This window comes from Chanodichthys erythropterus, chromosome 22 (assembly GCF_024489055.1).
Source record: "Chanodichthys erythropterus isolate Z2021 chromosome 22, ASM2448905v1, whole genome shotgun sequence".
Taxonomy (NCBI): Eukaryota; Metazoa; Chordata; class Actinopteri; order Cypriniformes; family Xenocyprididae; genus Chanodichthys; species Chanodichthys erythropterus.
In genome coordinates, this window is record NC_090242.1 from 4634411 (window position 1) to 4651167 (window position 16757).

Below are 16757 nucleotides of genomic sequence, written 5' to 3' on the forward strand. Positions count from 1 at the left end.
TGACAGCGCGTTCTGTTGGCCAGGCGATGTCTACTCTGGTAGCCCAGCAACGCCACCTCTGGCTGACCTTGGCAGACATGAGGGAGACCGACAAACATCGGTTCCTGGATTCCCCCGTGTCTCCGGTCGGCCTTTTCGGCGACGTGGTGGAGAGCTGTGCCCAACAGTCCTCCGCTGCACAGAAGCAGGCTGAGGCTATCAGACATGTCATGCCAAGGCGGTCCGCTGCTGCCTCCACCCAGCCGCCCGTGGCTCAGCCTCAGCCCGCTCGTCGCCGAGGGCGCCCGCCTGCGTCTTCCTCCGCCCCTGCTAAGTTGGCAAAGCAGCAGCCTACACCAGCCAAACAGCAGGGTGCCGGGCGCAGACGTGGTGCCCAGCCCGTCTCTGCCAGCCAGGTGGCAAGCGGTCGGGGAAAACTCGGCCCTGAGACGGGCGACCTGGAGCGGAAGGTTCCTGCCCTTTGGGAGAGTATTCCATCTGCTCTCCCACCCCCGGAGGAGGGCTGGGGGGGATTTTGTGGCGGCTGTCTATCTACCGCCGCTGGCTCTCCGGAGTCCAGCGGTACCCACTTTGCCACAAAAAGAGCAGTTTCCTCAAACTCCAGGTCACAACAAGGGGTGTCTGCCAGTGTGCCAGGCTCCGCCTCGCTGCTGTCAGCTCCCTCCCCATTCGCCAGCAGGTGGCAGTGTGATGGTGCAGACCGCGTCCCGTGCGCCGTCTCCCATGCACACTGCTGCCTCGCAGAGTCCGACCCCACTCCGGGCCGCCCTCAAGCCGTCCGAGTCGGGTCCCTCTCTGCCTTGCTGCCCCACCCCCGGTGCGTCTGTGGTGCCTTTGGTCCCGCTGGCTCAGTGTCTGGAAGCGTGGATAGCGCTCCCCAGCCTGTCCAGTTGGCTCATTCGTACTATCAGACTCGGCTATGCGATTCAGTTCGCCCGGCGTCCCCCGGTCTTCAGGGCTGTCCACTTCACTCAGGTGTCGTTGGACAGTGCTCCTGTTCTCCGGGTGGAGATTGCTGTCCTCCTGGCGAAGGGTACAATCAAGCCGGTCCCTCCAGCCGATATGAAGTCGGGGTTTTACAGCCCCTACTTCATTGTACCGTAAAAGGGCGGTGGGCTACGGCCAATCCTGGACCGTCCCCAGGATTGGTTTGCAGCAATAGACCTGAAGGACGCATACTTTCATGTCTCGATTCTGCCTCGACACAGACCCTTCCTAGGTCGGTCTGCGTTCGAGGGTCGGGTATGTCAGCACAAAGTCCTACCCGACATGGTTGTAGCTCCCAACCGGTTGGGTCTTCAGGTCAACTGGGACAAGAGCAAACTCGCCCCCGGGTAGAGGATCTCTTGTTTCGGTCTCGAGCTAGACTCGGTCGCACGGACTGCGCGTCTCACCGAGGTGCGCGTCCAGTCGGTGTTGAACTGCCTGAGCTCGCTCAAGTGCAGGACAGCGGCTCCACTGAAAGATTTTCAGAGGCTCCTGGGGCATATGGCATATAGCTTTCCTGTAGCTCAGTGGTTAGAGCATGGCACTAGCAATGTCAAGGTCATGGGTTCGATCCCAGGGATTGCACATACTCAGATACAAATGTATAGTATAATGCAATGTAAGTCGCTTTGGATAAAAGCGTCTGCCAAATGCGTAAATGTAAATGTAAATATGGCATCTGCAGCCGCGGTAACGCCGCTCGGATTGCTTCATATGAGACCGCTTCAACACTGGCTCCGCGGCCGGGTCCCGAGATGGGCGTGGCAGTGCGGCACGCTCCGTGTCCCCGTGACACCGAGCTGCCGTCGCACCCTTGTCCGGTGGTTGGACCCTTCGTTCCTGTGGGCCGGAGTACCCCTCGAACGAGTGTCCAGGCACGCTGTGGTCTCCACAGATGTCTCTGCCACGGGATGGGGGGCCACGTACAACGGGCATGCAGTGACAGGTCTTTGGACGGGGCCTCAGCTGCATTGGCATACCAATTGCCTCGAGTTGCTAGCGGTTCGTCTTGCGCTGGCCCGCTTCAAGGAGCTGTTGTCAGGCAAGCACGTTCTAGTCCGCTCACTAAGCACTGCGGCCGTTGCGTACACCTACCGTCAAGGTGGTCTACGCTTCCGTCGCATGTTGCAACTCGCCCGCCATCTCTTGCTGTGGAGTCAGAAGGATCTGAGGTCCCTTCGGGCCACTCGTGTCTCAGGTGTGCTCAACCGTGCAGCCGACGAGCTGTCACGGCAGCATCTACTTGCGGGCGAGTGGCGGCTCCACCCCCAGGCGGTCCAGCTGATTTGGCAGCGTTTCGGCGAGGCCCAGGTAGTCCTGCTTGCCTCCCCGGAAACTGCCCTCCGCCAGTGGTTTTATTCCCTGACCGGCGGCACGCTCGGCACGGATGCCCTGGCACACAGCTGGCCCCCGGGTCTGCGCAAACATGCGTTTCCCCCAGTGAGCCTTCTCGCACAACTCGTGTGTAAGGTCAGGGAGGACGGGGAGCAGGTTCTGTTAGTGGCTCCGTACTGGCCCACTCGGACCTGATTCTCAGACCTCATTCTCCTCGTGACAGCACCTCCCTGGCCGATTCCTCTGAGGAAGGACCCCCTGACTCAGAGACGGGGCACCCTGTGGCACCCGCGTCCCGATCTGTGGAACACACGTGTGGTCCCTGGACGGGATGCGGAGGTTCTGAGTGATCTCCCGCAAGCGGTCGTAGACACCATCACTTCCGCTAGAGCTCCTTCCACTAGGAATCTCTACGCGCTGAAGTGGAACCTGTTCGTCAAATGGTGCGCCTCTCGCCGAGAGGACCCCCGATCATGTTCGGTCGGATCCGTGCTTTCCTTTCTGCAAGATGGGTTGGAGCGAAGGCTGTCTCCCTCCACCCTCAAGGTGTATGTTGCCGCCATTGCCGCACATCACCATGCAGTTGAGGGTAAGTCCCTGGGGAAACACGATCTGATCGTCAGATTCCTGAGGGGGGCCAGGAGACTCCTCGCCCTTCCTCCGTACCCTCTTGGGATTTGACCCTGGTTCTCACAGCTCTCCGGGGTCATCCCTTCGAACCTTTGCAATCAGTCGACCTGAAACTAATGTCTCTTAAGACGGTTCTTCTGGTTGCATTGGCTTCCCTGAAGAGGGTAGGGGATCTGCATGCATTTTCGGTCGACGAAACGTGCCTAGAATTCGGGCCCGGTGCTTCTCACGTCATCCTGAGACCCCGGCCTGGATACGTGCCCAAGGTTCCTACCACTCCCTTCAGAGATCAGGTAGTGAACCTGCAAGCGCTGCCCTCGGAGGAGGCAGACCCAGCCCTAGCGTTGCTCTGTCCCGTCCGCGCTCTGCGCGTTTACGTGGACAGAACGCGAAGCTTCAGGACCTCAGATCAGCTCTTCATCTGTTACGGAGGCCAGCAGAAGGGAAAGGCTGTCTCCAAGCAGAGGATGGCCCACTGGATAGTGGATGCCATCGCCTTGGCGTACGAATCCCAGGGCGTGCCTTGCCCGCTCGGGTTGAGAGCCCACTCCACCAGAGGGGTGGCCTCTTCCTGGGCGCTGGCTCATGGCGCCTCGCTGACAGATATCTGTAGAGCTGCGGGCTGGGCGACACCTAACACGTTCGCTAGGTTTTATAGCCTACGTGTAGAGCCGGTATCCTCGCGTGTACTCGCATCCACTAGTCGGTAGACGTGTTGTACCCACTCTAAGTGTCGGCTTGCAATGCCATTCCCGCCACTGGCCGGATACGTGCATACTTCACTCCAGTCGCGTTCCCCGCTTGGCGAACCCTGTCGAGTTCCTCCGCCTCCCCCTTCGGCTCGGACATTGCGGAGTGTCTGATGCCAGGCCTACATCCGTCGCTGACGCTGTCTGTTGGCTGGGGCCCATATGTCGTGACCCCTCTAAGTGAGCGGTCCCATATGTGTATTCTCCACGGTTTAAAACTCCCTACGGGCCGAGTCCGTGTCTTTCCCTCAGCAGAGCCAGCTCTGCTGTCACCTGTCAGATGAGTCTCCCCCTAACCAGGTGGAGCCATCCCAGGGACTCCATATGCGTACTGCCCCCCCGGGCCAGTCCATGTGTGTATTCCCACGTAAACTCCTCCCCCATTGGGTAGGTAGTGGTTTCCGCAGCGTCCCTTACGGGTTCGCTTCCCTAGTGTGTCTAGTTTACTTAGTGGGTATGGGTTAGACAGCAGTAAACTCCCTCGGCATGGGCTCGCCCCCTTCACCGCCAGCCGGTGCTATGGGCGGCTGAGCTTGTGCTGGGCACTGGAAGGGGTTTCGTAACTGTGGCGCTTTAGTTGGGATCCCAATTCGTCGGTCACTACTGACGTACGTCGAACGTGACCGACTGAAAGGGAACGTCTCGGTTACGTATGTAACCCTCGTTCCCTGAAGGAGGGAACGGAGACGTACGTCCCGTCGCCACAGTTTCTGTACCCTCGCTGTAGCGCGGACACCAGTTGTCTCCTCAGCGAAAAACAGAGTGCGATTGCATCTGCTTCCTATTTATATACACCTGTCGGGGGCGGTGCGCATTATGCAAATATTACACGCCAATTCCATTGGCTTGTTTTAGTTTACACGAAGATGATAGGGCTCTCTAAGCGATATCCCAATTCGTCGGTCACTACTGACGTACGTCTCCGTTCCCTCCTTCAGGGAACGAGGGTTACATACGTAACCGAGACGTTTCTAATGCTAAAATATAATTATTGTTGTGATTTAATAGATTCAAAGACAAATTGCACAAAAGCTTCATCAAAAGCAAGTCTTTGGGAACTAGAAACTATTTGGAAGTCAATAACAACAGAGACTGTGGAAAAGTACATAAACACAATGACAGCAATAATGCAAGCTGTTATCAAGGCCAAAAGAGGCCATACAAAATAAAAACAAAATATATAATTTGTTTGGTTATTATGTGTGAACAAAGACTATTTCCTTGTTATTTTGTTATTTGCCTTATAAATGACAATAAATTTGTTAGTTTTAAGCTAGTTTTTGACAGATTCCTAAAATATTTGTGTTTCTCTTTATGACAGGTGGTCTAATAAATTTGTTAAGCATATTGTAGCTCACATAAAGCTTTAAAGGTTTATAAGTTATTGTTAAAAATCAATTTCCCTATGAAGAAAATGAATGCCGTTTTTACTTCTAGAACCCTCACTGTTGCACTGCACTCTATTACTCATTTAAATAATTCCAGCCCAAGGCATACGCAAAATATAGGGATGGGGCCTGGTTGACTTGCATTAGTAGGGTGTTAAAACTCGCAATTATGGTAAGGGGCGTGACATTTCCCAAACCCACTCGAATCGGATGACCAATCATAACACGCTGGTCCAGCTGACCAATCAGATCACATTGTGCTTGTCAGAATGAGGGGGGCTTCATAGAGACTGCAACTAAACAGAAAGTTACAGACAGACCTGTAAGAGAGTTGCTGCAACAATGTAAAATAAGGGGGAAAGGGTGTTTTTGAACATTCCAAGCGCACAAGTAGACCCCAAAAACAAAATTAAAGGGTTAGTTCACCCAAAAGTGAAGATTCTGTCATTAATTACTCACCCTTATGTCGTTCTACACCTGTAAGACCTTTGTTCATCTTCAAAACACAAATTAAGATATTTTTGATGAAATCCAATGGCTCAGTGAGGCCTGCATTGCCAGCAAGATAATTAACACTTTCAGATGCCCAGAAAGCTACTAAAGACATATTTAAAACAGTTCATGTGACTACAGTGGTTCAACCTTAATGTTATGAAGTGACGAGAATACTTTGTGTGCACCAAAAAAACAAAATAACGACTTTATTCAACAATATCTAGTGATGGACGATTTCAAAACACTGCTTCATGAATCTTCGAAGCTTTATGAATCTTTTGTTTCAAATCAGTGGTTCGGAGCGCGTATCAAACTGCAAAAGTCACATGATTTCAGTAAAAGAGGCTTTGTTATGTCATAGGTGTTTCGAAATTTCAGTGGTTCACCACTGGGGGGGGCGTGACTTTGGCAGTTTGATACACGCTCTGAACCACTGATTTGAAACAAAATATTTGTAAAGCTTCGACGCTTCATAATTTTTTGGCGCACAAAAAGTATTTTCATCGCTTCATAACATTAAGGTAGAACTAATCACATGAACTGTTTTAAATATGTCTTTAGTAGCTTTCTGGGCATCTGAAAGTGTTAATTGTCTTGCTGAAGATGCAGGCCTTACTGAGCCATCGGATTTTATCAAAAATGTATTCTTAATTTGTGTTCCGAAGATGAACGAAGGTCTTATGGGTGTGGAATGACATGAGTAATAAATGACAGAATTTTCACTTTTGGGTGAACTAACCCTTTAAGACTTTGAAAAAGGGCATAGTAGGTTCGCTTTAATAATGAGTACATTAATCTATGACAATATATGACTGTGTTGCACATTTGTCACGTTAAGGCATTGAAAATGATAATACTGCTTGTTCATTTGCTGACACAAACAATTTGGAGTCAAAATTCACAGTTCTAACGTTACACATTCACACCTTTGTCAACAGCACAAACGCTGCATCCCTGCCTCACTGGAGGCTTACTACACCGCCCAGGACGCCAACAGCCGCGGCCGCTTCTACACCGTCATCAGCCACTACAGCATGGCCAAGCAGACCACCTCCCGCTCCGTTTCTCCATGGCTCCCTGCTGGAAGTGCCCAACATGATGTCAAGCCTCCCAACACAGACAGCCAATGAGATTTCCCACACTGCTTTTTAAAGGGTTTTCATCACGTCCACCTACATCACGCAATTCCCTAATTCCCTAATATTTCTACAGGCCCATTGTTTCTTATGTCCATTATTTATTTTTGTAGCTGCGTAGGTTTAATCATATGCTTTTTTATTATTATTATTATTATTATTTATTAATATTTATTTTTGATGTATTTTTTTATTATTATTTTTTTGTATTTAATATTCAACTATTGTTTGTACAAAGGCATGACTCTGCAATCTTGTCAAGCGGTTTCCCCACAATGTCTGTGAGTGTCAATGACCCATTATGGAAGCAGAATACCCATAAGCCCCTTATGTAGTTAGATAACAACAATCTTGAAAGGCATGATAAAATGGGGAGTTTTGTGCTTTTATTTCTGAAACGGCAGAAAATATACATACATGCTCTCACATTAGAATATGTAAACAGAAACCCTACTTGTTAGACTCATTTTTATGTACGACCCATTAATGAAACATTGATAGGCCAAAAATAATATGGCAAAAAAACAAAACAAAAAAAAAAAAACCATTGTAAATGTACAGAATGTTATGGTTCCTACTTTGAACCTCAGTGTAAATAACTCATGAGAGCAATTACCCATGGTGTGTATCTCCATCAGACACATTGTAATATTCTCACCGTTTATCAATGGATGGAGGTGTTCAGAGCTTTGCGACTTGCTTTAGCTGGTGTCTATGCTTGCATTTAACCTGGGGCCAAACCTTGGACTCTGAGATGATTTGGTGAAATGTCTCATCTGAATTCCTGCCAAAGCTTGATTTTCTGCTGTTTGGTCACAGGTCTGCTTTTTATCCATTTTTATATTCGTTGTCAGAAAAAAAATGGATTTTTGAAATCTTGTGCTGTTGTTAGTTGAGATGTAGCAAAGCCTTGAGTATTTTTGATTGTGTATCCTTTAGGTTGAAAATAATAAAGATATACAAGGTGTTCAATTGTTGTCTCTTGTTTGGGTCTTTTGGTTCTTGTTGGGTAATGAATTTGCATAGGCACAATGTGTGTGTGTGGTTCAGGCAAACCCTACAGTATGTCATTGGTTCCCAACCCTGTTCCTGGAGGCCCCCCAACACTGCATATTTTGTATCTCTCCTTTGTCTGACACACCATTTAAGGTTTTGGAGTCTCTACTAATAATAAGCTAATGATCTGAATCAGGTGTGTTTGATTAAGGAGACATGGAAAGCCTGCAGTGTTGGGGGACCTCCAGGAATGTGGTTGGGAACCCCTGCCCTATGGGGACAAAATGTCCCAACAAAGATGGCAATATTCAGAATATAAAAACAGCTTGTAAATCCTACTAAGTGTTGTTGGGGTTTTTTAAATGTAAAACTGCAGAAAGTTTTCCATGATGGGTAGGGGATAGAATATACAGTTTGTACAGTATAAAATCATAATGTCTATGGAAAGTATCCAGAAAACATGAAAACCCAGCATGGTTTTCACACAATAGTGCGGCTGAGGAAATCTTAAGACCTCTTCAATATCTCAATTGTTTCTCTTTGACACCAATGAGATTAAATATAGAAGGCAAATTTACATTTTAAATTCTCAGTTTTCTTTGAAAAAGACCCACCCTTGTGAAAAATAAGTGTGCTTAACTGTTAAGTTTATGTATTGGGTAGGATTTATATGGTCATGCCAAATAAGGCATTAATATATGCTTCATAAGTACTAATAAACAGCCAATACCCTAGTAATATGCATGCTAATAATAGTGAGAACTGGACTCTAAACTAAAATGTTGCGAAATATAAATACATAAAAGGATGATACAGTATTATGTTCTATTTCATCATCACTGACTTAAGTTTGGTCTGTTCGGTCTTACACATAATCTGACTTCAGAAATCTTGGAAAATACTTGCTTACACAATTATGTTAGTTTTATGGTACTTTTAGGCCATATTGAAGCCAGATAGTCACGTTTCTTTTCACTTTCATCATATGGAAAGAAATAACATGGATATTTAGCTAAACATCCCCTTTTGTGTTCCACAGATAGAAAAATCATTAAGGATTCAAATGAGATTGCAGAAAGTTGGGTGGCCTATCCAATCTTCTGAGCTTTAAAAGGGCAATACAATTTCCCTCTGTCATAATTGATACCTGGGTAATTCTTTTATTGTAATAGCAACACACCAATAGCCTCGTAAACTACATTTCAAAAGTACAATACTTAAAATCATGTCCAATGATTCAACGAATCTGTCAAAACTCATGACTCATGACTCAAGATGCTCACAATTTCTCTCTCCTGGGTGCGTGGGAGTCTCATATGAGTGAAGCACAGCAGTCGCACATTAGACTGACAGCTGGTTTATTTCTGCTTGGCTAATTAGCAGCCCTGTTCATCTTGTCTGCTCATAGCTCTTCTCCACCTCACATTCTCTCATGCTGAGAATACTGAGCCACATCCTGAATGTCAAGATACAGATCGAAAAACAACTGCCATGGATACAGTGATTCAATCCGTTGGCTATAGATGCTAAATGAGTATAAAAAAAGAGAAGACTCTTAAAATATATATTTTTAACTAAATACTGAGCATTTGATTAATATATATATATATATATATATATATATATATATATATATTAGAGGTGGGCATAGATTAATTTTTTTAATCTAGATTAAAATGGCTCATTTGAATTCTGCCGAAGACATTCGGAATATGTGAGATACCCAAATTGTCCCTGCGTCCCAATGTCCATACTATCCATCCTAAATAGTATGTGAGATTAAAATAAGTGTGTCCCAAAGCATAGTATGTTGAAAAGAGTATGCCAAAAGTCCCCGGATGGTCCACTATTTCCGGTAGATTTTCGAAGTGTGGATCCGTGCACACTATAAAGGCTAATATTGCCCACAACCCATTGCGCATTGTATGAGGATTCAGTTCAGAACTACAAACACGAGTAAAAAGTGTTCAAAAATACAAAACATGGCGAATATGCACGATCGACGTTGAGAGGTTGTTTGAGTGACTAATAATCAGTTCAAACTGATAGAAAATATTTATTTAATGTTATATGTGTTATTTTTTTTTTTCTGCAAATGTGGACTTTTATAAAGATCTGATTGGCCATTAACTTTTAAATGCATCATTATGCATTAATATGAGGAGAGTTCTCCACATGAAAGACTCGCGGCTGCAGATCAACGTGCTGCATTTCTCTCCGATACGATAGGAAATTAGCTAAATGAAATATGGAGGATGTAAGATGATTGACAGGGCAGTTTACGGTGACTGGATGCGACAGAGAGCAAAGAGGCAATTGTATGACGTGATAGTATGTCCCAAAGCTTGTCTACTCTTTTGCTACACACTCAAAAGTAAGTACTTTTTGTTCACAGAAAGAGTACGTTACATACTTTTAGGGCGTATAAGTAGGCGAATTGGGACGCAGCAAATGACTAAAAGTAATCCGCCATTTTGTCCGACAAAGCAGATAGGAGTTAGAAGATTAACCTCGGTGGAGTTAAACTTTTGTATATTATATTTTGTATATTGACATCTTTCCGCGTTTGAAACAACATTGATTCTCATGTTCATTCATGGTTATTTGCTGCTATAAATGGACTCGTAGTAAGAGATGATCAGTTTACGAGCCTCTTGAGCTGAGGCGCTACAGCAATATGTCACGACCATGGTCACGACACATTAAAGAAAACAGGTTTTATTGTTTGAATTTCTTAAAAAACTACACAGTATTAAAGCTGGGACTATATCATAAGTTACCCGCTCTGTCTTGTCTGTCGACGTGCACGTTAGTGTCCTCTTTGCTCCGTGATGCATTAATCACTGTGTGTGGCGCGTGACAGCGCCACGGCTTATCGGACAAAGCAACCGTAACTAAGGGGGACGGGTCTTTGCGAAGGGTCAGTTCGACTAGGTATACATCCGCGCTAAAATATCAAGGTGACAGTCATCATAGCTTGTGTAGTATAGACCCAGATCCCAACCTCAATTTGAGAATAGATTAACGGCGATATTTTTTTTATCGCCCGATAAGAGTCTCGCGTTAACGCAGCACGTTAACGCCGTTAACGGCCCACCACTAATATATATTGTTATTATTATTATTATTATTATTAAGAAACAGAAAATGTTTATTTTAATATTTTAAACTTCCATCAACAGTTTCTACTAGACAATTATATTAAATGGAGAAAATTAATACTTCCCCCTAAAGTCAACATGAAACAACATTTGAAAAAAAAGAAAAAAAGAAAAACCCTTTAGCGAGATGTAGTTCTGTGTTATTACTCAATAAAACATTGGAATTGATAAGATCATAAAAAGTTGGCAATTGGTTATCATTTACTACGGAGCCCCAGACATGACATGCAGGAAAAAAATAGTAGGTTAAATCATGTGCACAATTTACTATTTCGTTCCCTTGATTTACTAAAACGTGCACACGATTTACTATTTCATTCCCTCGATTTATAAATCATGCACATGGATAAATTTATAAATCATGTACTTGGAGAATACACAGAGAATCATTCCCACATAAGGTAAGGACGAGAAGTGACAAAGGACTGAACAGAACAGGGAACATATATACACAGGGTTAACAAGGGAACTAAATAGGAGACATCATGAGTGAAATCATGAGTAACCAAGGAAACTAACAAGGGTAAGGAGAATGCTACACTGTAAGGATATACAAGAAGCCAAAATACATGAAAACACAATGAAGCTTAACATAACTCTGACACTTAAAGAGTATTCATTCAAAAGTCTTTAGTAAACTAGACTGTACTGTTAGCTAGTTGAGAAGAACACGATCTGTGAGAATGGTGTTCAAAAGATCTTTTGAACTTTTATCATCAAGTTTTATCATCGATTGGATACACTGTCACAGTCAAGTTTCATTGTCTTGTTTAGTTTCTAGTCATAGTTTTTATTATTACCATTTGCCTGAGTTCCTGTTCATTATTAGTTATCATGGTTTCTAATTAGCTTTCACCTGTTCCCTTGTTCCGTTAATTATCTTCCTCTGTGTATTTAAACCCTCTGTTCTATCTGTTCATTGTCTCACGTTAAAGTTATGGTAGTTGTGTCCTCTTGATCATTCATTCTACATAATGTATCGTTTGTTGGATTATCTATACTTCTCAACCAATACAGAAAGTGAGACCTTCAACACTAGTACAAGAAACAGCAAAAGGAAAAATGGACATTCCAGCTGTTCATCTCTTGTTAGAACAGGGGGATTACTCCCTCAAGGATTACACAAGGTACTTTCTAAATCTGGTGTGCCCAACCCATTATCCCGACCGCTCGCTATGCGTCTTCTACAACACTGGCCTCAATGACTGGTCGAGGGCATGCCTGCCCATGGAAGGCCCTCCTAGGAGCTTCACCGAGTATGTTGAGTGGGTGCTGGTGCAGTGCAACTCACAGTTTACCATCCAGCCCCAATCCAGTCCCAGAGCCCAGTAAGCCTTCAGCCATGCCCGCAGCAGAACAGTCAGAGCCCACTAAAAAACTCAGAGCCTGAGTCTGCCGCGAAAGATGAGTCAGAGTGATTGCTAATTTCGCCCACACTCCCTTCACTGAGGTGTATACTATAAGCTGGGTCCCTGCTGAATTATTATATGATGAGCTGGATTATGATATATTTCCTGGTCTACTGTCTCCATTAGTCCCACTCGGTTCCAAGTCATCTTCATCTCTGTTGGATGAGCCCAGTTCCAAGTCATCTTCGTCAACATTAGTTAAGCCCAGTTCCAAATGATCTACATCATCACTGGTTAAGCCCATTTCCAAGTTGTCTTCGTCACCGCTAGATAAGCCCTGCTCCAAGTCGCCTTCATCAACATTGGCTCTGCCAAGCTCCAAGCCTCCTTCGTTGCAAATAACCCCACCCAGCCTGTCTCTACCTCCTCTGTCAAAGCAATTCAATTCCTCTGCCTTACCTCCACTGTCCCCCTTCAGCCTCTTGACTCCTCCAGTGGTTCTTCCCAGCTGCAAAAATCGACTTGGGGCTTCCCGGTCATCAGCTCTGCCTTGGCACGTGGATCCTTCAGCTCCACTTTAAGTCTCTGAATCCTGGGCTCCACCTCGGCCTTCTGACCCATCGGCTCCACCTTGTCTTAACACTCCCTTGGCTCCACCATAGTCTGTCATCCCTCAGGCTCCATCAGTTGAGCTTCAACCCTCCACCCCTCCGGCTCCTTGCCTTCTGTTCCTCCTTAGTTCTCACTCCCACTGTCTCCACCCTGTTCTGCCAAGCCCACATCTCCAACTCGGTCACGTGCACCTGCTGCTCCACCTTGGCCCTAACCAGCGTAACCTTGGTTCTACATCTCCTCTGCTTTGCCTGGGTCCCCTCTGGTCACATCTCCACCTCACTTGGTCAGGCTCCTGACTCCAGCCTGGCTTCTTCCTCCATAGTTTTCATTCCTCCCTTCTCCACTCTGGCTAATATCACGGTCATGTTAGTTTCATTGTCTTGTTTAGTTACTCATAGTTTTCATTTACATCATTTGTCTGAGTTCTAGTTCATTATTAGTCACCGTTGTTTCTAATTAGTTCTAACCCGTTCCCTTTTCCATTAATGATTTTCCCCTGTGTATTTAACCCTTACACTATCTTGAAAACCCTGAAACGCCAAATATTGGATTCAATCTTTTTGTCAACTTGTTTTCTTTCAATTAGTACAGGTTTTGTATTGTTTTGGGAATACAATCAGTCAGTTTCCAAAATTAATACAGAACCTGTACTAATTGAAAGAGAACAAGTTGACAAAAAAATAAAAAATAAATCCAATATTTGGTGATAATATAGCATAACAAGAGATTTATAAGCTATTTTTTTTTTTTTTTTTTTTTTTTGTAGGCCGGTCATTTTTGACCAAGAACACTACAAATGTGACTTTGTGCCATTATGTACAATATAAAAGCATTTCAAAACAAACTTCCTAGTTAAACATTAAAACACTAGTGTGATGAACACTACATTTTTTCATATTTTATTGAAGTATTGACAAAATTATCCACAAATAATGCTTTTTTTCACTCAACAACTGGGGTGCATAAGCTTATATCAATGAGGCCTATGATCAGTCAGTTTCTTAATTGAATGAAAACAAGTTGACAAAAAGATTGAATCCAATATTTGGTGATAATATAGAATAACAAGAGGATTTATAAGTTATTTTTTGTAGGTCAGACATTTTTGACCAGGAACACCAGAAGTGTAACAAGGTGGTGGAAAACATCCCAAAAAAGTACAAAAATTATTTTGGAAAGTAGTTATAAGCTAAGTAAAAAAGTTTTAGTCCAATGTGATAACATTAACATTTTCGGGGAAAAGAATATCCTCTCCGAATCAAAATGACCCGAACACAACATAATGGTTAAGCCCTCTGTTCCTTCTGTTCATTGTCTCATGTTAAAGTTAGGGTAGTTGTATTCTCGTCTGTGTTTATTAAAGTTATTCCTGATCGTTTATTCTTCGTCACACATCATCTGTTGGATCATCTATACAGCTCAACCATTACAATGACACTTAAGGGTATTTGTAAATCCTTATGAGATTTTAGATTTAAGAGGATTATCTCAAAGTATAAGGTAGATCAAGCCATATCTGGGCTAGTGGACAAATTCCATCAAAGACAAAACCCCCCACAAATAGCAGTGTGATTAATGGATTCCTGTTTAAAAACAGCCTGAGGTGGTCTGCTAGTTTAGCTGCCTTCCAAGCTTAGCTAAACCGACAAGTGACCAAACCCCTCTAAAAAACATCATAACAGACCAGCTTAGCCAGGCTGGAAGAAGCTGGCTTTCAGGGTGAGCATCATATTGTTGAAATAAATAAATAAAAAATTACTAACACATGGGTCTTCATTTGCCATATTAGATGTTGTACCTCAACAGTAGAAATAAACTTTATACAACAATAAAACATAAAATATGTGCACATTTTTGTGTGTGTGTGTTGGAGACACATATTTTGTGTTGGAGAAGTATGAAATGTAAAAAAATATATGCACACAACAGCCACTCAAAACCCTTCAACAGAACACAATAATCACTTTGAGGGAAAACACAAGAAGCAGGTCCTGTTAAATTAAGGTTTAGCAAATTGTGATGTTTCACTGTTGCTATGGTGGCAGCTGAAGCATCAAGCTTTCGTGTCTCACCACAACCTGTGGCAATGCACTTGTGACGCATGTGCTGAAAAGCACAGTGGAAAACAACACGTCAGTATTTGTAAGTATAATTTGTTTAAACTAAGTGACAAACAAACATTTAATCAAAGTACCTCAGTGCAAATCAGTCTAATGGCATTTAAAGCAGTGTAGGATTGACTCTTTATCACTGATATATTCTCTGGGGTCCTCTTGAATAGTATTAATAATAAAAATTGTAAATATAATTTTCCAGTGGTGCTTGTAATTTGTAGTGTCAAGAAATAGGAGTAATGCTGTCCCTCTCAAACATAAGTACTGTGACAAATCCAGTTGGATTACAATCTTCCAGTCAGATTGAGCCTTACTAACATGTATGTCATGATAAACGCCTTTTTCATCTGTGTAAGAAGATGAATTTGACATACTATGACGGCAGAGCCTATGGATTAAGAAACGGATTGGCACTCTCAAGAGGTTACTGCACATTTGTGTGTGTGTGTGTGTGTGTGTGTGTGTGTATGTGTCCTGCTGTGCTCTTGTCACCCAAAAGCTGTTGCTTGGCCACAAGGTGGAAAATAGCAGGTCACCCATCACGACTAACTAAAGTAAGCAAGGTTAAAACAAAAGGTTAAAACACAGAGCACCACAAACTTACAGAAACCGAAGCTCCAAAACACCCCGTTTTGTTTTTTACACAGATGACTCATCTCAACAGGAAGCTCTCCCACTGTGCTGATGCAGACCCCTTCAAACAAGGTCCCAACAGATTTGTGATTGTGACATCTGTCACCTCGTTTTAGGCGAGAGTGTAGTTTGCTGTTTAGATGTAGCACGAGATGTTTCATTTTACATAGCCAGAACTTGACAAATGCTACAGGCATTAAAGTCTACATGAGATGACACACAGATATTAAAGTCTACATGAAATGGCATTCACAACCCAAAACTTCTGTAATGTAACATATTTCGGCATTAAACAGGATATTCAATGGGGGAAAAAAATATGCAAGACTTCTCTTGTGAAAAAGAATTGTGCTTAATTGTATTGAGTGCACTTGTAGTGTACTTAATATCTTAAAAGCATATATTTTTATAAACTCCACATAATAATGTAATAATTAAATAAAAGGCCATTTGTACTTAAAGAAAATGCACTTTCATGACTGTTTCTTAAAAATTGCACTTTGTAATAATTTCAAATTAAAAGTATTAAATAATATTTCTTTATAATCTTTTCTCATGCTTTAAAGAAGTACACTTCTCTTGGTATGTTTAATATGCTAAAGCGCATGTAAAGTACTTGATTATACAAACTCGATTCCAAAAAAGTTGGGACACTGTACAAATTCTGAAAAAAAAGGAATGCAATAATTTACAAATCTCATAAACATATATTTTATTCACAATAGAATATAGATAACATATCAAATGTTGAAAGTGAGACATTTTGAAATGTCATGCCAAATATTGGCTCATTTTGGATTTCATGAGAGCTACACATTCCAAAAAAGTTGGGACAGGTAGCAATAAGAGGCCAGAAAAGTTAAATGTACATATAAGGAACAGCTGAAGGACCAATTTGCAACTTATTAGGTCAATTGGCAACATGATTGGGTATAAAAAGAGCCTCTCAGAGTGGCAGTGTCTCTCAGATGTCAAGATGGGCAGAGGATCACCAATTCCCCCGATGCTGCGGCGAAAAATAGTGGAGCAATATCAGAAGGGAGTTTCAGAAAAGTTGCAAAGAAGTTGAAGTTACCATCATCTACAGTGCATAATATCATCCAAAGATTCAGAGAATCTGGAACAATCTCTGTGCGTAAGGGTCAAGGCTGAAGGGTCAAGCCCTTGAT

The 16757-nt window shown here is 43.6% G+C and overlaps 1 protein-coding gene across 1 annotated transcript in view; it reads left to right on the plus strand.

Annotated features, from left to right (window-relative positions):
* nsg2 (neuronal vesicle trafficking associated 2) overlaps window positions 1-7644 on the plus strand; it is a 57153-nt gene extending 49509 nt beyond the window's left edge. The window contains exon 4 of the mRNA XM_067376670.1: window positions 6523-7644. Coding sequence (XP_067232771.1) covers window positions 6523-6714 — 192 coding nt within the window. The 3' untranslated portion in view covers window positions 6715-7644. The remainder of the gene's footprint in view (window positions 1-6522) is intronic.
* Window positions 7645-16757: the final 9113 nt, after the last annotated feature.